General features: G+C 48.5%; 1 protein-coding gene across 4 annotated transcripts in view; it reads right to left on the reverse strand.

The window, feature by feature from the left end:
- The window catches only part of ATP2B4 (ATPase plasma membrane Ca2+ transporting 4), a 92692-nt gene that overhangs the window by 8671 nt on the left and 60339 nt on the right, over positions 1 to 23682 (reverse strand). Inside the window, exons 7-21 of one of the 4 annotated variants that reach the window (XM_081121833.1) lie at positions 22572 to 22607; positions 20895 to 21056; positions 18184 to 18398; positions 17599 to 17841; positions 16766 to 17007; positions 15618 to 15849; positions 14605 to 14784; positions 13836 to 13923; positions 12973 to 13079; positions 8100 to 8291; positions 7405 to 7618; positions 6653 to 6864; positions 5967 to 6074; positions 4029 to 4205; positions 736 to 916 (exon numbers count right to left, since the gene is read on the reverse strand). In XM_081121833.1, coding sequence (XP_080977959.1) covers positions 736 to 916; positions 4029 to 4205; positions 5967 to 6074; positions 6653 to 6864; positions 7405 to 7618; positions 8100 to 8291; positions 12973 to 13079; positions 13836 to 13923; positions 14605 to 14784; positions 15618 to 15849; positions 16766 to 17007; positions 17599 to 17841; positions 18184 to 18398; positions 20895 to 21056; positions 22572 to 22607 — 2589 coding nt within the window. The remainder of the gene's footprint in view (positions 1 to 735; positions 917 to 4028; positions 4206 to 5966; positions 6075 to 6652; positions 6865 to 7404; positions 7619 to 8099; positions 8292 to 12972; positions 13080 to 13835; positions 13924 to 14604; positions 14785 to 15617; positions 15850 to 16765; positions 17008 to 17598; positions 17842 to 18183; positions 18399 to 20894; positions 21057 to 22571; positions 22608 to 23682) is intronic. The other 3 variants (XM_081121834.1, XM_081121831.1, XM_081121832.1) reach the window with 3 other exon arrangements.

The raw sequence follows: 23682 nt of genomic DNA on the forward strand, positions 1-23682 counted from the left end.
AGCCTACCCAGATGTGAACTAATTGACTCTTAAACCAGAATTTGGTTTCACGTCCCTGAAAAATAAAACAGTGCTGCTCAGCCCTGTTCATTTGAATTGAACACTTTCGTCTCTTCACATTCAGCTGTAGCTTTTACTCCAATACTGCCAGCTAACAATGAGTGGTCGCCAAAAGGACCATTATTAGTGGCAGAGTTCAATACTGTCTCAATTATGACAGGTCTCCTGGTAAGAAACACCCATGGGAACACTAGCTCCTTCCTAGCTTCCTTAGGAGGTCTCAAACTTGCCCCCAACTGCAGGGAGGTCCTGGGCTTTCATCCGGCCTGACCTCACATCTAGCCTAAGGGGGGAGAGTTTAGACTCGAAGGAGCGGGAGAGGAGAGGAGAGGAGCAGCAACTTATCTGATCAAAGCGAAAACAAAAAAACTCAAGGAAGAAACAAGCAATGCAGAGGAACAATCAGAAAACAGGACTATTGTCTTTAAAATGATCATGGTTTAATAGCTTTGCAACATTATAAATATATAAATAAGTAAATAAATAAGTAAATAAATAAATAAAGGGCACACAGCCTGGTTTGGGGGTGGGCTTTGGGTCCCATTTTTCTTCCCTTAAGTCAAAGGTCAAAGGGACAACCAAAAGGAAAAGATAACCACGGTTGGTTAAAGTGATGCCACGTGCTCTCTTGTGGTCATTTCAGCAAATCATGCATCATAATAGACTATCACTCACTGCCCAGAGTAGGAGATGAAACAGCAGCAGCAACAGAAGTGGTGGGGGAAGATTTGACTGGTACAACTGTTACATAGGATGACCTAGGAACATGTTTTACATCAAGGTGTTGACCCATGGTCGGTCGCTTTAGGACTCCCTTAAAAGAGGCTCCCGTCTGGAATGTGTTAATTACGTCGATCTGCAAAGAATCAGAGAGTGAAACAGCTTTGCTCCACAGTCAGAGAGGAGGAGGAGGCGAAGGGGCGCGTCGGAGGGCTGGGGGGGCACGGAAGGAGCTGGGGACGGGGCAGGAGGTGGAAAGCCAGAGGTTCCCTCACACACAAGGCAGTGGTGGGGGGCAGGGGAAACGCGCCCATGGCACATCACACTTCATTTAAGGAACAATTTGCATGGAGTCCGAATACCCAGCCAGAATCCAGTCTGCTCTCCCCTTTTAGCCCGTGAAGGTCATTTTAGGGGAGCTGGTGTCCAAAAGTGTCTAACATTTAAAGGGACATCCACACTCCATGATGCCTCACAGACAGTGACAGCTTATTCACTGTTTTCACCTGTACTCTTAAAAAATAAGGCATGCAATTTACGATAGAAGAAAAAGTATCTATTACTGAATTTGGAGGCTCAGGAACCTCTAAACCAATTAAATCAACTACCTATTTTTACAGATTTTCCAGGAAAATAACTCATGTGTTTAAAGAAAAAACAGAGGCATGGAGTAGCCCATACACAGGTGACCACAGTGGGAAGGTTCCTGAACCATGAGTTGCTGGGCTCACCCTCTTCTGGGTTTCTTCTCTGAGACCTTGGTCTGAGGTGGACAGGGACCGAGGATGGAGCTCAGAAATCCAATGCCAGGCTCTTTAGAGAGAATGCCACTAGCTGCATCAATGAATTGGAGATCCAGAAATGTCTGGCAGAAAAGCCGACAATAACTGAGCAGCTAGACTGCAGGAGGGAGGGGCAGAAAGAGCTGTTGCTAGGTGGGTGGTGAGCAGCTTCAAGTCTAGTCCTAGACAGTGGTTTCTGGTCTCCAGGGCCTTGCTCCTCTGAGACAGAAGCAATTCATGCCATTTATTTTCCAACAATGGTCTGGGTGTGGGGCCTCGGCCAAACCTACCATCCTTACCCTGACCCTTAAGTAACAAGGGACAAATCGAAAGGAATTCCTTTATCCTTCAGAATCTGTTAGAATCACCTTTACAAAGCCCACATGCTTCCTACCGGTGGGCAGTCTCCCAGGAATGCTGGAAGGGTGCTGACTCCACTCATCTGACTGCATTTCCCCAGGAGAGAAGGTGGGAAAGCAAGCACCTTGTGAGGCAGTTATTCTTACTTATAAAGCTCCCTGAGAGGCCCTGAAATGTTGAGGGCTAGTTTCTGGACTCTGAGCTAGAACACCACCCCTTCATCAGTTTTCAGTTCCAGGGGACAGAGGAGCCTGATCCTGTGGGAGGAGGGTCTGCATGTAGGGAGGGTCCAGCCCCATGCAAGAAGAGGCCGTAGAGACATCTTCCTCAGCGCTTATTAGGGTTATAAGGGCTCATCTTCCTGTACCTTCCCAAGACTGAAGCCCTTGTTTCTCAAAGTTCTGCTTTCTAGTGCTTTTAGCTCTCCCCAGCTAAAGGGACCAGGAGGGGATAACCGCTTGGCAGCACCTCCCACCCTAAGTGTTGCCAATGAGAATGACAACAAAAACCAGCAATCAGATGCAGGGGATTTTGTTAGGACCCCGCTGAGGCTGAAGAATTGTACCAAAAGAGAGCTTTAGGTGTTCTGATACAGGTTGGCACAGGCAGCCTTGTCTGCTTAGAGAGTCAGGTGCGCACTGCAATGGCATGGATTTGGTTACTGTGGCGTCTTTAACAGGCTGCTTTTGCTGCCTAAGTTCAGGGCTTTAATGCCATTCTGGCCCAACTGCCTCATGCTCCAATAGGGAAAGGCAGTGTTCTTAAAGCTATGTAGGCAATGGAACTACATGGTCGAGGGAGTGAAAACTGGTAGTGGAGGGGGGAAGGACGACCCATAAATCTCAAGCCCCCAGAAGAGAAGACTGGCAAGGAGCCAGGAGACACTGGGATAAGGGAATCCTGGCTAGGAAAGAAATCACATAGTAGAGGAGGAAACAGAGGATCCTGAAGGGAAGAAAAGCAGACAGGTTATTTTGAAAACAGCAGACCTAAAGGAAAGCACTGGGGCCTTAGTGACAGGAGCCAAAGGTGCCAGGTTTTCTGGGCACATGAGGCCACTGCTGGATGGGCTCAGCAGCCTGGAGAGTGGGTGGGACGGGGGTGGGAGCTCTGGATGTCCTGAGGCAGTGGGTGCAGGCCCTGTGGGAATTTCCGTTTCTGGGAGGAGAAACTCCAGAGAAGGGAAGAGAGTCCCAGTGTTTTCCTACTTGGCCTCTCTTGCCCACTTCCACCTGCTGTCTTGACTATGGGAGACAAGTTCTCAGGAGGTGTTTAGTTGAGAACATCCATTGCACCTCTTCTCTGTGCACTAAGGAGAAGAGGTGGGTTGACTAGGGAACTGTCTAAATATCTGCAAGGCTAATTTCAGAGAGTGAAACTTACTTCTGGATCTTCAGCCAATCAGTAGAGAGGAATCAGCCTGCTCTCTGGAGGGCACCCTTGAGGTCTTGGGATTTAAAGTCTCTTGAGGTGGGAATCTCAGGACTAACACAATTGAGGTATGTGAGGCGAGAACAGGGAAAGTGAAAGGGTTAGCAATGCCTAGACCAGGTCATTCACCCAGGAGGTAGATACAGCTGCATGGAAAGTGGGGGGCAAAGTTTCTGCAGGGCTATAGGCAGGGGACTTAAAAGCAACAGGAGCAGCTCCTCTCCCATTTCAGAAATTGCAAGAGAAAAAACTTCGAAGAAATTATAGCTTCCCTTTTGGGAAGCGAGTCTGAATCCTGCAAAAGATACTCAGGCATTAAGAGACTATTGTCATTTATACACACTTAGCCATCAGATTCCCCACCATGAACTTCAAATTTCAAGTGGGGAAGATAATAAGAGGGTGGCAAAGTGGGCTTTAGAACCAACCCAAAGCTAAAGGGCTACACTGACAGTGTCCCATGCTCTAGACCCTGCAGCTACTCTCGTCTCAGAGGAGCTTGTGCAGCTGCCTCTGGCCCTATCTGCCTTAAGGCTAGGGAGCTAGGAATGCCCATTAGTAGTGGGCCTTGGGAAGGGAAGAAATGTTGGCCACCAAAAGCTGCTGCCCTCCCCAAGCTTCCCAAGGTGGGGTGATTTCTTCTCCCAGGATGAGGCTAGGCCACTATCCAAGTACCTGAGTCTGGATACGGTTCAGGCCCCGGAACCAGAGGATCTGGCCTCGGCGCAGCTCCATCTCTGCATGGTCAATCTCGTCTAGCCCCTCTGCATCCCTGGTGATCTCCTCTTTGGCAGTGCCATGCCCAGCCTCCTTCAGGAACTTCAGGGATTGGGTAGGTATTGTGGAGATTACCTGAGAAAAGGTGCAGCAAAAGGGGAAAGACCAGAATCAGGGTCAGGCCCTTGGGTAGGTTCCTCTTTGCCCTATGACCCATCTCACTGCGAGAATAGTGGGAGAAGCACCAGTCCAGTCCAGCAGTATTTACTGAGTGCCTATGAGTTGAGAGGACCTCAGGAAGGTTTCCCGTATTTATGGGCATCCAAAAGACAACTTATATTCTAGAATTGGACTAGTCATCTGCCTAGTTCCGTTTCTTTCTCCCCCTGTCTCAGTTCCTCCTTTCCATTATGCCAGGTGTCTTTTCAGGGAAGCAGAACTACGATGCATGGTACATAGAGACCAGGACCTGGGGGAAAACAAGTCTGGGGACTGGATGGTCACATTACATGTGTATGAAGGAGGGGTAGAGAGGGTGTTGGAAAAGAACGAGCCTCTTCTTAGTTACTACACACAAAGTAATTCCTTGTTATAAAACTGTAGTGAAAGGATACTAAGCCTTCTTGGACTTGGGTGAGGAAGTAGGTGGGACAGGCCATGGAAGGAAGGACATGAGTAATACCAGAAGCCGTGGAGCAGTAGGGTAGGCTTGTAATTCAAAGTAAACCACTTGGTGAGCTTAGTGCCTGTCAATCAATTCTACTTTACATAAGAGAGGAGAAGACAGGGCTCAGATGGGAAAGAAGGGCTGTGTGGGCAGTCCAGCATGGACCCAAGGGTTTTGAAATAGGAAGAATGTCAAAGTTGAGCTTTCGGATGTTGGAAGGAGCTGCTGTGATACAGAAGGCTGCTATCTGCCATCAAGGCCGCATAGTCACGGACAACACTCAGGTGAGAGTTTCAAACAGCAGGTGAAACAACCAAGCTTCACCTCAGTGTAAGCCGCTTTAGGGACACACTGGGAAATGAACTTCAGCAAACAGAGCAGGGTGGAGGGACTTGGGTTAGAACAGGGATACTACTTTTTCAGGGAGGCATCTAGAAGGTATGAAAGAAACAGGTCTCTGGGGGAAAGCCTGCAGCCCTGGGGAGGAACCTTTGGGGTCAGTTAGAGCAAAGCAGAGGACTTGCAAAGTGGTATTAGGAAGGGAATGACACTCTTACCAGACCTGACGATATTACTATATTAACAGCTAACATTTTACTCAGTACTTACAGGGTAGTAGACATTGTTCTAAGTTATTTCTGTAGAGTAACTGATTTGTTGATTAACAATTAACAATGACCCTGTTATCCTAAGTTGAGGAAACTGAGGCACACAGTGGTTAAGAAACTTGTTCAAAGTTTAACTTGTAAAAAGGAGAGCTGGAATTAAACTCAGGTCGTCGATCTAACATCCATGCTCTGAGATGGATGCTAGGCTAGAGACCTTGTGAGTCTGGATTTATTTTAGCTGCAAGTCAGGCCTTCAACCCAGATAAGGCCATGGTGAGGAACAGAAGAGGTGGGGGAGCCTTAAACTATGTCAGCAGAGTAGCCAGTGCCAGACTGAAGCTTCATTAGGAAAAAGGCATATGCTTTGTAAACTCCTTTATTTCTAAGACCCTTACTTTATTATTATTTGCAAAATTTCATTGAAAATTTCCACTCCCTTCTCAGAGAAGTCCCAAGCCTGGTTAGAGAAGAGAGCTAAAGCCTCTAAAGTGATGGGCAGTGATCATTCCACCTTGGCATCCTACAAGATGGGAAAATTTAAAAAACTTGAGGGGGTGGGGAGGAAAGGAGAAAAGGTCTATAGGCCATGCAAATGCACAGGGAGGGTGGGCCAGTACTCACCTGACCCCACAGCAGTTCTCCAATGCCAATGAAGAGACACCAAAACCACTGGGACAGGGTGAGCTTCGTACAACTGAAAGGCTTACCCCCAAACTCCACAATGATAATCTAGAACAGAGAAGGGGCAGCCCGCCATCAGGGAGGGAACAGGCAGCCAGCCCTCCAGCTAAGGGCATCAGAGCCACGTAACCCTTTGCCCCAGGATTCTTGTGGTCTAAGTCCTGATTTGCTTGTTGGGAAAGGAGAAAGAAAATATCTGGAAGGAGAGAAGGGGAGACAGACACAGTCTTTAAACACTCTGATAAGGAGACAGTCTTACCTCTGACTAGGGCAAGAAGGAAGGGCCCAATCCTCTTACCACCAGAGGCATGGAAAAGGGGTAGAAGACAGTGACCCTCCTCTTGGTCACTTTGTGAGATTTCTGTGTTTTAGAAAGATAATGAAAGGATTCTACAAGCCTTATTTTATCTGCTGCCAACATGCAGCCTTGCACTGGAGCACTTGACAAAGCGGGTTCCAAGTCTAGAGCCATGTCCACATGGAAGCCAATGGAGAACCCAACACCCGACAGCCTGAGTCCCCATCACTCCCTCATTCCTTTTCCTAGGTACTTAGGGAACCCTGGCTCCTAGCTTCTGGCCTGCATCACCCCAGACTTCCTACCCCCACTCCAGCTAGAATCTCACCTGGCTGACGAATGTTCCCAAAACCACAGAACAAAAGATGAGATTACGGAAGATGCCTGCAAAGACATTCCTCTCTCCGTGGATCTTGCGTGAGTTGATTTCATTGAAGAGCTGCATCAGCACAAAAGTGTTGAAAATAATGGTGTAGTGCTGGCTGGGTGGGGAATGTAGAGGTGCCTTCCTCCCACTATCAATGTCAAACAATTTCTCACCTAGTGGAGAGAGGGGAAGCACTGGAGGGTAAGTATGATCTCAATGAGTGCTCAGGTTGAGTCAGAACGCGTTGGTGTGGCCATACTGGCTGCTGATGGCTGGTGTCCATTCAAGTTGGTCAGTATCTGAGCTACATTAGTTATTAAATATTTTAAATGTTAGCCCTGATCTCAACATATCTGACCCTCTCTGTTTGCTCCGTTGATATTTATCTTCTTGTAGTGCAGCACGGTTGTAAAACTATGTGCCCTGGAGTCAGGCAAACATAGATTTGAATCTCGGCGCCACTTTTATGTGACCCGAGCTTTGGTTTTATAATCTACAAAGAAAGGTAAAATGATATTCTTAACAGAAGTACATAAACCAGCATAAGGTGCCCTGTAGCAGGAAGAGAGGACACACTCAGAGAGTGGAGCTGCTGTGACTCCTCATCTTGTGCTCAGCTTGCTCCCTTCTGCCTCCTGTCCTCGGGCCACTCTCTGCCCCGTCTTCATCCGGCACCCCAACCACCACCTCACCCCACCCCACACTTGGCTCACCGGCAAAGACAAGGAGAAAGATGACTGTGAGCTGATAGACAGCATGGCCCAAGATGTTCTTCATCATAGTCCGGGAGATCAGGGGCTTGTTTCGGCCATAGGGGCGACGCTTCAGCAAAGAATCTGTGGGAGGCTCTGTGGCCAGGGCCAGTGAGGCAAACGTGTCCATGATTAGATTAACCCACAGCATCTGCACAGCTTTCAATGGGGAATCCTAGTGGGAAGAAGAATCAGTCCTTTCAGCTCTCCTCAGAAACCACCCTCACCTCACTCATCAGCCTCACCCTTGTCCTCGAGATGGCCTAGCTCCTGTTGTCCACCTAGACTTAGGGTCTGGCCACTTATTAGCTGAGTGACCTTGAGAAAAATACCTAACCTCCTTGAACTTCGGGTTCCTCACCTGTAAAATGAGGATAATACGTACTTTGCAAGTACCCATCCCAGTGGCTGATATGTAAGTGCTAACTCAAGCACTTTATTGATTTTAGAGAGAGGAAGGGAGAGAAACATTAATGTGAGAAACATGGAATTGGTTGCCTCCTGCACGCCCCCTACTGGTGGTCGAGCCTGCAGCCTGGGCATGTGCCCTGACTGAGGATTTAACTAGCCACCTTTGGTACATGGGCATTCCCCACGTTTCTTAACCCTTGCCTCGTATCTCCCATTTCAGCCCCCTCCACACACACTCCCGTCACCTGAGTGATGCAGGCTCCAGTGAAGGCCACAATCACGGCCACCACATTGACAGTGAGCTGGAACTGCAGGAACTTGGAGATACTATCATAGACGTTTCGTCCCCACATCACTGCCTTCACGATGCTGGTGAAGTTGTCATCTGTTAGGATGATGTCTGATGCCTCCTTTGCCACATCTGTGCCTGCAATGCCCTGAGGTAAGAAGGGGAAGGAAAACTGAGAAACTGGACAAAGCAGAGTTTACCAGCATCCTGAACCCAGACTCCACTTCCCGACTTCCAAGAAGCTTCCGAACTAGATCTACACTAGAGGGCACACTAGCGACACAAATCCTAAGCCTTGAGTTCTTTCCCAAAGAAAATGAAGGGAAGATGTGTTACTGTCACTTCTCCAGAGAAGAGGGTTGGGACCTGATGCTACCACCTTACTCCTGAACCCAGATTGCAAATTAGTGATCTTTTGATATTCCTGTCCCTCTTCATTCCTTCTCCTCCGCCTCAGAAAGGAATTAAAAGATAGGGAACAAGTCCTATGTATCCTACCTCCAAATGCTTAAATTTCGTTTGTGACAGCGAGTACCTCACTTAAGTCCCTATCCCCCACCCCAACTTTAAGTAGGAGTAGTCTGGCAGCACAGCGCAGAAGTCTTACCCTTGTTCAGAATCCCACCACTGGGAAACCACTGAGTGTTTCTGAACAGACATATCAGGGGTTGAAAGCTGTGTTTTAGATGCTCAACTTTCTGGTCTGGCAGTCAGCACCCTCAATAAGTGAACCCTGATGCAGTTTCCAACCTGCTCTTTACATATCTTTCTGCTCGAAATCCACTGGTTTATTCACAAGTCCCTGCATCTCTCATTCACTTGTAGAGCCTAGAGTTCTACTTACACCATCCCCCCCAAGTCTGGAACATCTTTCTCCGTCTACTTAAATCCTACCTATCTTTAATGTTCCATCAGTTAAGCTCTACTTGCTTTGCAAAGCTGTCCCTGACACCCCCAGACCATACTTCTAGTCCACAGCTTGTGACTTCTGTAACCCACAGAGGTGCTTACTTGTTAACTTGGCTGCATTACTAGATTACTGGTTCTCTTTACCTGGTAGTATATTTTCCTATCCAGACTGCAACAAATGATTATCTGTTAGACTATACAATTCAGTTTCCCCATCAAAAAGTTCTCTAATGCATCCACACAATGCTGTACCATGCACTGTAAAGAAAGGAGGAAAGAAAGGAGGAATATCTCTTTATACTGCTACTGTGGGATAATCTCCAAGTTACGCTGTTAAGTGAAAAAAACAAGATGGAAAAAAAGTGCTTAGTACGTATACGTAGGTGAGAACAGATAGCACTATAGGTAAGTACCACTCATCTAAGAGGGTGAGATGTAAATATTACTCATTAAATTATAGGTAAGTATCACTCATCTAAGAGGGTGAGATGTAAATATTACCCATTAAATTATATTTTGTAGGAGCAAACAGAAGGATAAACCAAAAACTAAAGACATAAATCACCTGTTAAGAGGGAGGCAACAAGGTGGAGGTGGTAGGAATAGAAGCTAGATTTCTATGATAGGCCTTATTTTCTATATTTGGCTTTAGAACTACATAACTACTTTATACAAGTATAAAACAAAATTAAGTTTAAAAAGCAATCTCTAGCCCTCGCCAGTGTGGCTCTGTTGGTTGGCGCGTCATCTTGTGCACCAGACGGTTGTGGGTTCAATTCCTGGTGAGGCACATACCTAGGCTGCAGGTTCAGTCCATGGTTGGGGCGCATATGAGAGGCAACCAATTGTTTCTCTCACATCAATGTTTTTCTCCCTCTCTCTTCCTCTCTCTCTAAGAGCAGTAAAAAACATGCCCCTCAGGTGAGGATTAAAAAAAGAAAAAAAAAAAAAAAAAGGGACCATACTTCCCTTACCATTTTAAGGCATAAAATGACAAACAAAACAAAACAAAACAAAACAATCTCTAAACTGGAAAGCAACATGATGTAAATAAACTGGTGTAACCAGTTGGTAGCACAAACCACACAAAGGAAATACATCCCAAATGACCTTTTTAAAAACACAGTAAGTTGATGGTACATTCTTAGTGGGATGTACCTGCAGGGTAAAAAAAACTGTAAGAAAAACCTTTAACTGCTTTTAGTAGAGTAATTGTATTTTGCTCTTTTGAAACCATTATATATATTTTAGAATAAAACAAATAATAATTATGTTAATGTCCTTAGGAGCCAAAATTTTTAGCGTAAGAGATATAAATAAAAATCAGGGAAGTCAAATAAAATAAGGGAGTTAAAGTTCTATAACTGTAAATTTGAATTGGAAATATCAATAAGGATTCATGAAGTATTTTACTCTAAAACACAGAAACATCAAAGAAACATGAGACATATTTCCTAGTTTTGTCCACTGATAAGGTCTAGAAACAATGACTTACTCAGTAGTAAGGAACATCCTGACATTCAGACTGTGTTCCCTAAATACCATTTCTCACTAAAATGAAGCAGGACGCCTTTGAGAAATGAGTGATTCCAGAACTAGGACAAGAAATACACACAATGACTCTGGAACATCTTATCATATAAGAAACTAAGGAAGCTATAGACACAGCTGGGGGTTGTATCAAAAGAACTCAGCAGGGCCCTGGCCGGTGTGGCTCAGTTGGTTGGGCACTGTCCTGTGCACCAAAAGGATGCCAGTTGGATTCCTGGGTTGCAGGCCTGATCCCCAGCAGGGGGCCTGCAGGAGGCAGCCGATCAATGACAACTTTCTCATCACTGATGTTTCTATCTCTCTCTCTCCCTCTCCCTTCCTCTCTCTGAAATCAATAAAGATATATTTTTTAAAAAAAAAGTGCAGCCCTAGCCAATTTGGCTCAGTGGTTAGAGTGTCAGCCAGCGGCCTGAAGGGCCCTGGGTTCGATTCAGGTCAAGGGCATGTACCTCGATCCCAGCACCAGTTGGGGTGCATGTGGGAGGCAACCAATAGATGTGTCCCTCTCACATCGACATTTCTCTCTCTCTCTCCCTCTCCCACTTTCTCTGAAAAGCAACAGAAAAATATTGTAGGGTGAGGATTTAAAAAAAAATAGAACTCAGCAGGGCTGAAGAGGCTCATGATGGCCCACTGTGAGCATCAAAACAATAATATGGGCAATGGATTGAAACACATCAAATATGCTTAAATCCATGAGTTCACAATAATACTCATTGGTCACCTTTGGAGGATCCTAAAAAGTCAAGTTGGTATTTTGAAAACTGGGAGATAAAGGAAAAGAACCAGGCATTTAACTTTTCATGCAGGAACTGAACTTCAGAGTAACCGAAGAATTGATAAGGGAGCATTTCTTTTTATAGAATATTCAAGTTAACAAGTAAAGAAAATCAGAATGTCATTTTGTAGCCCTACTGATCTAGAATCTGATTGCTTCTACAACTAATAACTAATTTATAGGAAATATAAGGAACAAAAGGACATGTTAAAGGACACAACAGGGCTACAATCAACAAAATCCCTGCTGTGAGATATTCTACTTAGACATACAATCTGGTTTCTCCAAAACTAAATGGCCAGGAAAAAAAAGATGGGAGGGAATTGTGCAGGAGAGAGTTAACATAGCGAGCCTGAGACTGCTGTCCTTAGAGAGGCCTGTTTGTAAGGCTGGCATCAGGAAACTTGGCTCTGGGAATGCTCCCAGTCAACAATTAACTGAAAGTTAGTAAGTGTTCACTGTGCCCAAACAATATGGTTTCTGAACACCCACTTTCCTTCTGGAATCACAGGATGTGCTGGGCAAAGGTGCCTACAGGACCAACCCCAGTAAATACCTTGGGTGCTGAGTCTCTGATGGGCTTCCTTGGGCAGGAAGATCACGTGTTGCTGTTTTTGTTGCTGGAAGAAAGCGTGCTGTGTGACCCCTCACCGTGGGAGAGAGCATAGGGAAGCCTGCATGTGGACGTCTCCAAACTCTGTCTGTGACTTGCCCCCTTACTATATCTTTTCTATACCAAGGTACTAAAGTTTAGCCATGAGTACAGCTATACTCTGAGCCCCATGAGTCCTTTTAGTGAACCCATAAATGTCAAGGGTGGTCTTGGGGACTCGACACAGGGATCTTACTGGATCAGTGGTTCTCAAATTTTAGGGTGTATCTGAATCACTGAGGGCCTATTGCTGGGCCCCAACTCCAAGCTTTCTGGTTTGATCTGAGGTGGCCTGAGAATCTGCATTTCTATAGGTTTCCAGGTACACCTAGAAGAAGGAACACACTTTAAAAACTACTGCTATAGATAAAGATATTTAAGAGATATGTCAAACAATTGCAATGTATGGATCTTATTTGGACAAATCATAAAAACAATATTTAGGAAGCAATTGGGAAAACGTGAACTGACTAGATACTTGATGACAGTAAGGAGGCAATTTTCTTATGAGATGGTATTATGATTCCTTTAAATACGTTTTATTGATACCCAACTGAGGTACCTTGGAATATGTGACTTTAAATGAACTTTCCAAGTGATGCTGATGCTCCCAGCTTCACAAGTGAAAAGCAGAGTGCTGAGTAGTGCTGGCCATAGAGCACAGGCGCCATACGGAACACGAATTTTCCAGTCTGCTTAGACAGAAAATATCACCATGTTCGCGGGCAAGTTGAAGTTGTCTTGTTTTCCTGAGTAATGACACGTCCTGATTGCCCTGCCTGTGTCACCCATTTACACATATTATCACTGGCTAGGTAGGTCGGAGAGATGGAGCCAGAGAAAGAGCACAGTGGGATGTGAAGGCACAGGAAGCCCGCCCTGGCTTCCTAGTGGAGAAGGCAGCTCCCAGTCAGGCAGAGACACTGCCGAGCTGCTTACCATGGCGAACCCCACATCTGCTTTCTTCAGAGCCGGCCCATCATTTGTGCCATCACCAGTGACAGCCACCACCTGTCGCTGTTCCCCGACAGTGCTGTCAATAATGCCTGGGAAAAAGACACACCTCAGTCAGTCCCCACATGCCACCTGAGGTCAGCCCTGTTCCCCACACAAAGCGCTTTTCCGGTCGTCTTCCCTGCTCCTGCCATCAATTCCCTTCCTCCTGCCTTCTTGTTTCCCTCTGCTGGGAGTTCTAGACTATCTTCCGGGGCAGCACATTGTTTCATGGGTGGCACTCTGAGCAAAGAAAGTCTGTCTGTGTCACATACTGTCTGAGGCCCTAAGACGGCTATTGTTGGTACCAAAGCTCCAAATGATTTGAAGGTGGAGACCTGGGGTCCAGCTGTACCACTTCCACTTCCCAGTTGGGCAGTTTGGGTATGTTACTTGTCTTTTTAGCGTCAAACTTCCTTATTTGCAAAATGGAAATAGTTTACCCTGCCCTGCTTAGTTCATAGTATTATTGGCAAATCACATACAGGGTGGGGCAAAAGTAGGTTTACAGTTGTATGAGAAACAGTTTATTCTTGTATTATTATTAATTATTGTATTATTTTCCATACAAACAGCTGTAAACCCTGTTTTGCCCCACCCTGTAGGGTAATGTTTAAAAACAACTTTATTATATGTCTCATACTCATCAGGGCTCAGCTGTTAGCTAAACTGTGTATCCCCACCATGAGCCAGAGAGCTCTCCCAGGACCACCCTATTCGGGACATGAGTTGCTTTGGCTTATGGTTTTTATCTGTCCCACTCTGGCCTGTCTTCCTCTACCTGCCACCTACTCAGGAGCTGACCTCACCTTTCACCAGCGTATGCTTGTCCGTGGGGGAAGATCGCGCCAGGACTCGAAGCTTAGGCCAGACCTTGTCCAGCTTTTCTTGTTCTACCTGCCAAAAGCAGACCACACATAGGTCAGTCAAGCTCAGGACAGCCATCCAGGAAAATCTCCCTTTCCCACCCACTCTATGCTGCTGGAGATCTGGAACTCCACGGCCAGGGGCAGTGCTAGCATGGCCTTTAGGCCAGATGAAGCAGCCGCCTGTCTCCAAGGACAGAGTCCCTGAATGTGACCATTCAGGTCCTGCTTGTCTTTATCCTCCCAATTCTGCATCTGGGAGCTGACCCCCTACTTCTAGACCCTTGACAGAATGTGAGCCAGGGTTAGCTGTTGGCTCAGGTGCCTAAAGTGGTGCTTCTGCGGTCTTAGGTTCGATTTCTGCACAGACCAGGAAGCTTTGGGATGCCCCACAGCCAGACCACGCCCCCCTACAAACCCATGCCACTGTTAGCCACAGGGCAGTGACACAGGAGGAACAAGGTGGACTGGAAAAAATGGAAAGATCTGAAAAGTCAGTGACACTTCTCAAAAGCGAGCTTGAGAATGAAGATCATGAGCAGAAAGCTCTTAATTTTACCATCTGAGCAGCTTTGGGGGAAGGGATATTTCACTATGAATAGCTTTTAGTTTAAAAGGCACCCACCTTCCCCCATGTGTCCCAGATGTCTTACACCAGACCCAGCCTTGCCCTTGCCAAATGAGGCCCCAGTTCCTCTTGCCCAGGACCCACCTCGCCCTTCTCATTGCGGATGAGTCGGTTAAATTCCTTGCCTTCCAAGCACAGGAAATCATCCCCAGGTGTCACAATGCCACATTTGGTGGCAATGGCCCGGGCTGTGTTGATGTTGTCTCCTGTCACCATTCTGACAGTAATGCCAGCTCGTTTGCATTTGGCAATAGCATCTGGTACCTGTGGAGGGTGGGGCAAGAGGAGAGGAGAAGTTGTTCCTTCATTGTGGACAGGACAGAGGCACCCTAGAAGCAGTGTCACCTTATTGCTGTCCCACCCATAATACGCACTGTGGAATTTGCTCAGTGTACCATGAGTTGAAGGGGAAACTGGCTTCAGGGGCCAAGTATAAAGGTTCACTCTCCTGCTTATAATCTAGACTCCTTAGTAGGGCACATATGGCTTCTGAGATGTGGCCACTGCCTTCCTTTCTAGCAGAAGTTTTTACCACTCTCCATCCTCCCCAGCCCATGCTCCAACCATATCAATTCTTTGTAGTTTCCCAAATGCATGACACCTTTTCCTGCTTTTGGGTCTTGAAAATTGATAGCCTATCTCTCTGAACTTCGTAGCAGCAGAGATGTTTTCAATTCCCCAGTGTCAAGAATAATGTTTGGTTATTCTGGGGAGATCAACAAAAATGTGTTGATTGAAAGAAGGTGGCTAGAGACAAAGCTGGTGTCCTGATTAATTCAGCCTCCTGACTGTTCTTAGGAAACAAATGACAAGCCCAGTGAAACTATGCTTCTCACCCACGGACAGCATTAACCGTAGGCATGTGCCTTCCATCGGTCAGCACTCTGCAGCTGAAAGCACAGACACAGCTGTCCTTGAAAGCGAGAAGCAATCAGGTAACAGTTGCGTGGGTCACAACTGCAAGCAGGCCCAGTGCCCTTGTTCCAGGGACTCCTGAAGGCTTCCCAATGGGTCACATTGGGCTGGCACGTGGGCCGGGGGCCACTGGAAGACTTCCATTCATGTGTTCTTGCCCTTTCTCCAACCCGAAGTCTCACCTCCGGGCGCACAGGGTCCTCAATGCCCACCACTGCGATGCAGGTCAGTTCAGTGAGGATTTCGCTCTCATTGTCCCATGGGGGCTCTACATCAATGAAGTCTCGGTAAGCTAGGCAGATGGTCCGGAGTCCCTCACTGGCCATGGGCTCGATGACCGTGCGCACCATCTCATCCCGGTCCTTATTTTTGAATGGCATGGCTTCTCCTTTCTTGTCCAGGATTCGATTACACCTGGGGAGGTGCACAGTCAGAAGGCAGCAGCCCTCTTCCCACCCAGGGTGTCTCTACAGTCTTTTATAGGCATCCTGGCAACTCTGCATACTTCTAAAAACTGTTCCATGGCCAGAAATCTCTACCACCAGCCAGCTGGGTCCCTTTTTCCAAGGCGGGGTGGCCTGTAGATAGACAGGCACAGGCGAAGCCTGTGATTCCTCCATGTCACCTGCTCCTACTCATGTGTGATGCAGCGTCAGTGCCATTTGTGGATTACCCGCTCTTTTGAACTTCTCAAAGGTAGGGAGACCTTTTCTGTGGCCAGTATCTAGAATAGTGCTCAGTGGATAGGGTGTGCTCAACAAGAATGTGCTCACTGACAGAAGGTGCTGGTTAATTCAGTGACTGGCCCTATACCCATGTAGGTCGACTGTTAATGACCCAGGGATAACCCAGCCACTTTGATTAGGTTACACAACTTCCCTGTAATTAGAACTGAGAATGAGAAGGAAAAGGGAACAGAGAACTAACATTTCAAGTACTTGCTGTGTGCAAGGCGTTTACATACATTGAACCATTTAATTATAGCAACCCTGTGGGATGGGTAGGTACTACTCTCTGTTTCCAGGCGAGGAAATGGAAGCTTGAATGGCCTAGGTCTGAATCCTGACTGTGCCACTATTAGTTGTGTCACCTCCAGCACGTTACTTAACTTCGCTGTACCTCTGCTTTTTCATTTGTAAAAAAGAGATGCCAATAGCATCTACCTCACTGAATCGTGGGGATTAAATAAAACGAGTCACCTAAGGTATTTATAAACGATGCTTGGCCTAAGTAAATGCTCAGCTACTGCGAGGCTCGTGCGTCCGGGGGCTCGGCGCGGGGCGTGCCTAGACCTGAGGGGGGTCTCGGAGGGGAGGGGAGGGGCGCTCACTTGCGCAAGATGATCTCCGAGGCGCCCTTGCTGTACATGCGGTAGCCGCCGCTGGGCTTCTGGATGACCGTGCTCATGGACTTGCGCACCGAGTTGAAGGTGTACACCTTGTAGAGCTTCTCCTCGGGCACCTCGCTGCGCACCGCGTGGTAGTCCTGCTTCAGGTCTGTGACGAAGCCCAGCAGCGCACACTCCGTCTTGTTGCCCACCTGCCGCGGCAGGCCGCCCTCCTTCTCCGGAGGCTGGGAGGAAACACCGGGCACTACTGAAGAAGACGCCTCCGCCAGGGAGGACTCGGGAGGGAAAGATCCCTCAAAACCTCACATGTATGCCCAGAGCCCGGGGTGGGGTGGGAGGACGGCGTTTGTCCTATTCAAGGGCAGACGGACAGTGGTCAGTGGACTGGCCCCTGAGCCATCCGGGTTATAGGTTTTAATTTTGCCATGAGGCTGGTGCTGGCGTCTCACCCTGCGTGGGTCTTATTCTATCTAATACCCTCTCTGAGTTTCCAGAAAGCGAGCACTTTCCTCCTGATAAGCCCAGTTCTGCTCTCAGCATGGGGCATCTCCCTGGAGATGCCGCCTTTACATGGTAATTGGAGGGCATTTCACAGCCATAGGTTCCTACCTGCCCTCCTCCCCGCCCCCCGCCATCCCCCAACCTACTCATATGGATTATTCCCTAGTTTCACCCCAAACAAGTTCACGTAAGAGTGAGACATGCAGTATGGAATGGCAGTTCAGGCAGAATGAACAAAAAAGATGAATTGTCTCAGATAAAATTAATGTTCCCTCTATGCCCATTCCAAATGTCCAGGCAAAGGAAGAGCTTACCAGGATCTTGGAGGTATAGGCACTGTTGATAGAAATGCCGTTGACAATAAGGTCCAGGACCTTGGGCACGAAGGCGTCAGGGCTTGGGAGCTGATGGTAATGGGTATCTCCAATGTAAGCTTGCACCACAGTCATGCGGTTCATGGTCAGCGTGCCTGTCTTGTCAGAGCAAATGGCTGTGGCATTGCCCATTGTCTCACAGGCATCCAGGTGCCGTACCAGGTTGTTGTCTTTCATCATTTTCTACAGAGGACAAGAGAAAAGGCTTGAGAGGGGACCAGCTGAGCTCCCCAGTGTAGGTCAAAGGCCATTTCCTAGCCAACATCTCTCCACATTTCATTCTCTTGTCCCACAGAAAAATGCAGGACACTATTCTTGTGAATCCTCTTTAGATTCTACCGGGTCATTTAAACTCTGATGCAACTATCACGATGGTCCTTCCATAGGGCCAGGGACTTGTGCTCTTATGAGGCACCAGCCAGAGTCCACAGAAGACAGATGGCCTGTCCCTTCATTAAAGGCTACGTGGCACTCTCTTCTCCCACCCCTGTCCTGAAGGAAGAGGAAGTATCAGTCCAGTCTCACCTTCACAGAGTAGGCCAGTGAAATGGTGACAGCCAGTGGCAGCCCCTCCGGCACAGCCACCACCAGTACAGTGATGCCGATGATGAAGAACTTGACAAAGTACTGGATGTAGATGGGCGTGCACTCGGCTAGCCACTGTTTGCGCTGTATCACGAAGTTGTCAATCACAAAGTAGAGAATCAGGATCAGAACGGTGATAGCAGACATGATCAGACCTGAACAGGGAACAAGTCACATGGACCCCGGTTCCAGGGCACTCCTAAGACCCCAGCCAGAGACGGATTGGCTTAAGTTGTAGCCTTTGTCCCCAATTTTTAAAACTGTTACCTCCCGAAAGTCATAGTAAAATCCCCTGCCCATTCTCTGCAGCTTGCAGGTGATAGCGCAGGGAAAAGACACAGGTTCTAGTCTCTGCACGGCACCAGTTTTGGTCTAGTCTTTGACCCCGTCCGGCCTGTTTCCTTGTGTATAAGTAACGGGGCTGGTCTAGTGTTCTGAAACAGCATTCTATGATCCTCTCTCAGACCTACCCTCTTCCCACGATTCATAATGTAGTGACCATATTTGCCAGTTTCCTAGCAGTTTATCAATGCAGACTTTCCCCGTAGCAGCCTGCAAATGCCAGGCAATTTCGCAGCTTGTTTACAGCAATGCCCCTATGGTGTTAGCACAGGACCTACAAGACCACCCCTCACCACAGTGCCTCCCAACCTTCTCCTGAAGGCACAGACAAACGGCGGCAATAACAGCACGTATTTATATAGCGCCTACTATGGGCCAGGCAAACTCTTTGCATAAACTTATTTTATCCTCATGAAAACCCTGTGAGATGAGTTCCTATCATTGTGTCCTCTTCTGAGGACACTGCGGCACAGAGGGGCTTTTGGTATGGCACACAGGTCGGGGGACCAACCATCCTGATTTGTAGACTGAGCAGTTTCCTGGGATGCGGGAGAACTCAGGAGGAAAAGAATTCTCCTTAAGACTTCCGCTTTCAGTTCTGAAACAGAAAGTCGCAAGCAAACTGGGACAGCTGGTCAACCTACACACTGAGGCAAATGGAAGAATCTGCTCATGGTCTGTAAACAACTGGCCCAGGGGCTCCAATTGTCCTGGGATCAGTCAGGGGTACCCATATCTGTGGCACAATATCTGCCTTAAACCATAGTCTGGTTTGGGTCCTCACTTTTCCTGAGGGCCTGCCGAGCAAGGCTCGAGGTGACCAATGAGTATCGGTGAGAGTGTGTTGAGAGTGTGTTCTTTTACACTTCGCTTCACTAGGCTCGGGGCTAATGTGAGGCAAACGAGGTGCCTAGGGCACAAAATTGAAGGAGGTATCACTCAGGGTAGCGCAAAGCACCTCATTTGCCTCACCCTAGTCCCAGCCTCGTTGAAAGGTAAAATAAAACAACAGAGGAAACGACGGGCCAGCCATCAGGAAGCTTGTCCTTCTTCCAGGACAACACAGGGATTAGGAGGAAAATAGGAGGGATTAGGCGGAGCCTGTTTCATGTTTCAAACCTGAGTGTCAGGCGCAATGGCTTGATTCCACACCTGCAGTTCATCTCCTCCATGCAGAGTTTATATTTAAGAGATTTCATAGTAGTCAAGATTAGCTGGGTAAGAGAACAGAACGAACAGGCTGGACTAGCGCTGTCTAACAGAACTCTTGGGGACGTTTAAAATTAAAATGTTCTCTATTTACACTGTCCAATACAGTAGCCACCAGCCACATGTCACTATTGACCAATCAAAATAAGGCTAATGTGAACTGAGAAACTGAATGGTTAATTGTACTTGATTTTAATCAATTTAGCTAGAAACAGCCAAACACGGTTAGTGGCTAAGGTAGTGGACAGCACAGATCTAGCTGTGTGTGTGCTTAGTGGGTCAGCGTCATTGGCCTCACCTGGGCCTGTTAGAAATGCAGTCTCAGGCCCTGCCCAGGCCTGAATCAGACACTGTGCTTTAACAAGGCTCCAGGTGAGCTGTACACACAGAGGTGCACCAAGCTAGACTGTGATTGTAGTAAGGGAGGGGTGGGCTCAGAAAGTAAACAGGTACAAGACGTACCCGGAGGGATCTGCCCACTGAAGGAGCACCCTTCCTGTCCTTCCCTCCTCCAAGCCCTCGCCCCGTCCCACCACTACAAGAGGACAGGTGTAGCAGCGAGTCCAGGAGAAGCCGCTTCCTCCCGCGGTACACACAGCGCCTGTAGTGACCTCCTCTGGAAACAGCCTGTGCTCGCTGTCTTCCTTTCCCCCCGCAGTCCTTATTTTGAATTTATGGCTCTGTGCCCGGCCTGGTGCTAACACTCTGCTGGGGAACTACCTCCAACAAACAGCAGCCTTCTCTACCCTTAAAGGATTTACAAGCCCATACACGTGGCAGGTAAGCAGTTAGTCAAGCCTCCCTTCTTGCTCATGTAAACCTCCCATGCTGGGACATAAGTTCTTAACTTCCCATCTGTTTGGATGAGACACCTCAGGGCCTTTCACCCTTACACATGGGGAAGCATTTCTCTCTGAAAGCCGAGGGGGTGGCCAAAGGGCGGCCGAGGCAGAAGACACGGCTGCCCACACTGCCCTGGCCACTGGGAAGTTCTAGCTTCCTCTGTCGGACCTGGTGGTGTGGAGAGAAAGGAATCACAGCAGCGGGGACGGGAACAGCCCTGATGAATGGCCACGGCCAGGAGGCCGCCCTCTGCTCACCAGCCTTCCCGATCTGGACGGCCAAGCGCGTCAGCTTGCCCTGCAGCACCGACTTCTCCTTCTTGGGCACCTTGACTGTCTTCTTCTCCTTTTCCTCACTGTCGACACCCTCCTGGCTGTTGAGCGGCTGGATTTCCAGGGCCACTCCATCCTGGGTCTTTGCTAGGGTGTACACACAAACAGGACAGGTGAGCAAGCCGGGCGGTAGCACCGAGCAGCAGACAGGTGGAAACCAAAACACCCTTCTGTCTTCTTCCTGGATCCACCTTGGACCCCTGACATCAGTCCTGACCACCCTCATCCCATGTCAGAGAGGGCGCCTGCCTTCAACCCTCTCATAGGATACTATCCTAACTAGAGATAAAAGAGGGGTGCTTTGGGGGTATGGATGTCCTCAGATGGTGCAGCTTCCTGGCACCATCTCAGAGCCCCAAGCCAAGTTTATTCTAGCGAGAAGATTAGTCACAACACTAAGCACAATTACCAACAACCATCCCTCCTGGAATTTAGTGCTTACAATGTGAATCTTTATTGCAGAAAGGGGCTGAGGGGAAAGCTGGCAGATGTTTCCAGAGGGTAAGGGTCCTAGTCTATTCTGTTCAAAGGTTCACTCTCTCTACACCTAGACTGTCAGGGAAGAAACACAGACCCTCCCCCCCACCAGGGTGTTCTCCAGCTCCTTCTATACCACTCGAACAACAGGGGAAGGAAATCCCTGACAAAGGTAGGGAGACACAGTGGGACCTGGGGTTAGTCTTCTGGGGCAGAGGAAGAAGCTGGTGGAGGGACTTCTGGAATAAGAGAAAGAAGGGATAAAGACAGACATATAAATCCAGTTTGCTTTTTAAAGAAGAGTTAAAGATACCTAAAATTAAAGAATTAGTTCTGTGCAGCCCTGGTTCTCTGATGTGAAGACTTTATTTTTAAAGACTACTCTGATATGGGTGACAGAGGAAACAGATTTCTAGGAGCTGTCTGAGGAGAGCAGTGCTCCCTGGTTCCCACACCCTTCAACTTCACCCCTGCAGAGCTTGGCCCCTCGGCTTAGGATGCCCTTCCTGACATTGTCTCTGCTGTCAGACTCACAAACAAGACGAAGACGGGATATCAGCACAGCCACCAAAAAAGAAACACACATCAGATCGGGGGAAGAGAACAGACTGTGGAAAGAACAAAGAAAGAGGTGGGGAGAGAGGCAGAGAAAAGGCTCTCTCCAAGCACCTGAGACCAGCAGAGAAGGATTCCAGACCAGAAGAGAACACCGATGAGGAAGCTAGCAGAGGAGGGTGCAGGGACTGCCCACCCCAACGCCCTCCACCATACGGACCCTGAAGTCGTCCAACCCAGAAACCGATGATTAAATCCAGCCTAGGGTAACGAGGCAAAGAGTTCAGCACCCTGGGAAGAACAACAGATTAATCCCACACACTCCCCAAGAGAAACCTTGACATGAGGTTCCCTGAGCCAACAGCAGAGGGTGCTGTTGTCCCATCTTGGATTGAGAGTGGGACCTTGAGACCACCCCAAATCTCTGCACCTTCCTCAGGATGAGGCATCTGGGCCACAGCAGCAGATAACAGATTTATGGAGAGGAAAAGGGAGAAGGCAGGTGGCCTGGAAAGGTCTGGCTTGAGTGAAGTCAGGTAGAGATGGTAAATGAGTGGGTGGACAGGTTACCTTTGTTGCGATTTTCGGGGACTCCTTGTTTTTTACCTGTTTGAACAAGAAAGAAAAAAGTGGGGTGGAGACCCAAAGGGACTGTTAAGAGATCAGATATCCAATTTGTTGGTCCTGCTCAGAGCCCGAAAGGGCGATAGCAAAGGGACTGAGCTGCACAGAAGGGAATGTGAAAGAAGCTCACGTCTCTACTTATATCCCTTCTCATTGAACCACGGGACACGGCCCAGACCCCTCGTGCAGGTAAGTGCACACCCACACCCCAGCTGCCTTCTCCCGGAGCACGGCCGCCACTGAGGGTGCTCCCGACCTGAGTTGCAGCACTTGGAGAAATGGGGGCGGGGGTTAGGCAGCAAGAGGTTTGGACTGCTTCTGCCTGATGGCAAAGGCTCCTCAGTGTCTCCACGCCAGCCCCTCAGCACCAGGCAGCTTCCTCCTACTTCATCTGCAGAGACGAACAGTCCAGCTCCTGAGGGAGGCTGTTGCTCCCTTTTCATAAACTGCCCTCCACTAAACAGCCCAAGACGGTCGTCCATCCAAGCGGTCACGTTCTCTCCTCCCAGGGAAGGAGGAACGCTCAGGAAAGCTGTAGATTTGGTTTTACCGTCTTTCTCTCATTTGTCTTGTCTCCCCTTCCTTCAAGAACAAGTGACTGGCAAAGGCAGGACTAACTCCCAGCAGACGTTAGCTGCTAGCTCACTGTCCTGGCTGGTCTCTTCCACCGACAGCCCGTGGTTTCAGCAGGAGTCCAGGCTCACCTGCTGGCCAGTTTTCCCCTGGCCCTCGCGGCCCACTTGCCCCCCATGTTTGAGGAAGAAAGGGATGGGTCGGAGGACTGCGCAGAGGGCATGGAGGGCCAGGGCAGGCTCTGGAACTCACCTCTTTACATCCCACCAACAGGCACAGGAAGGGAGGCTCAGGCGCAGCCCGCTTTGGGAGCCAGAGCCCGGATCTGGCTTTCATCAGAGCACCTTGCAGAGCCCGGGCGGACGTCTGGCTCCCCGAGGGGTTTGGACATACACTCGCCCTCCGGCAGTCTCCCACCCGGATCTGCACCCCGCTTCCCAGTCTGCCCAGGGGACGGGCGGGGAGAGGCTCTCCTCCCGAGCCC

Source organism: Miniopterus schreibersii, assembly GCF_964146895.1.
Source record: "Miniopterus schreibersii genome assembly, chromosome: 19".
NCBI lineage: Eukaryota > Metazoa > Chordata > Mammalia > Chiroptera > Miniopteridae > Miniopterus > Miniopterus schreibersii.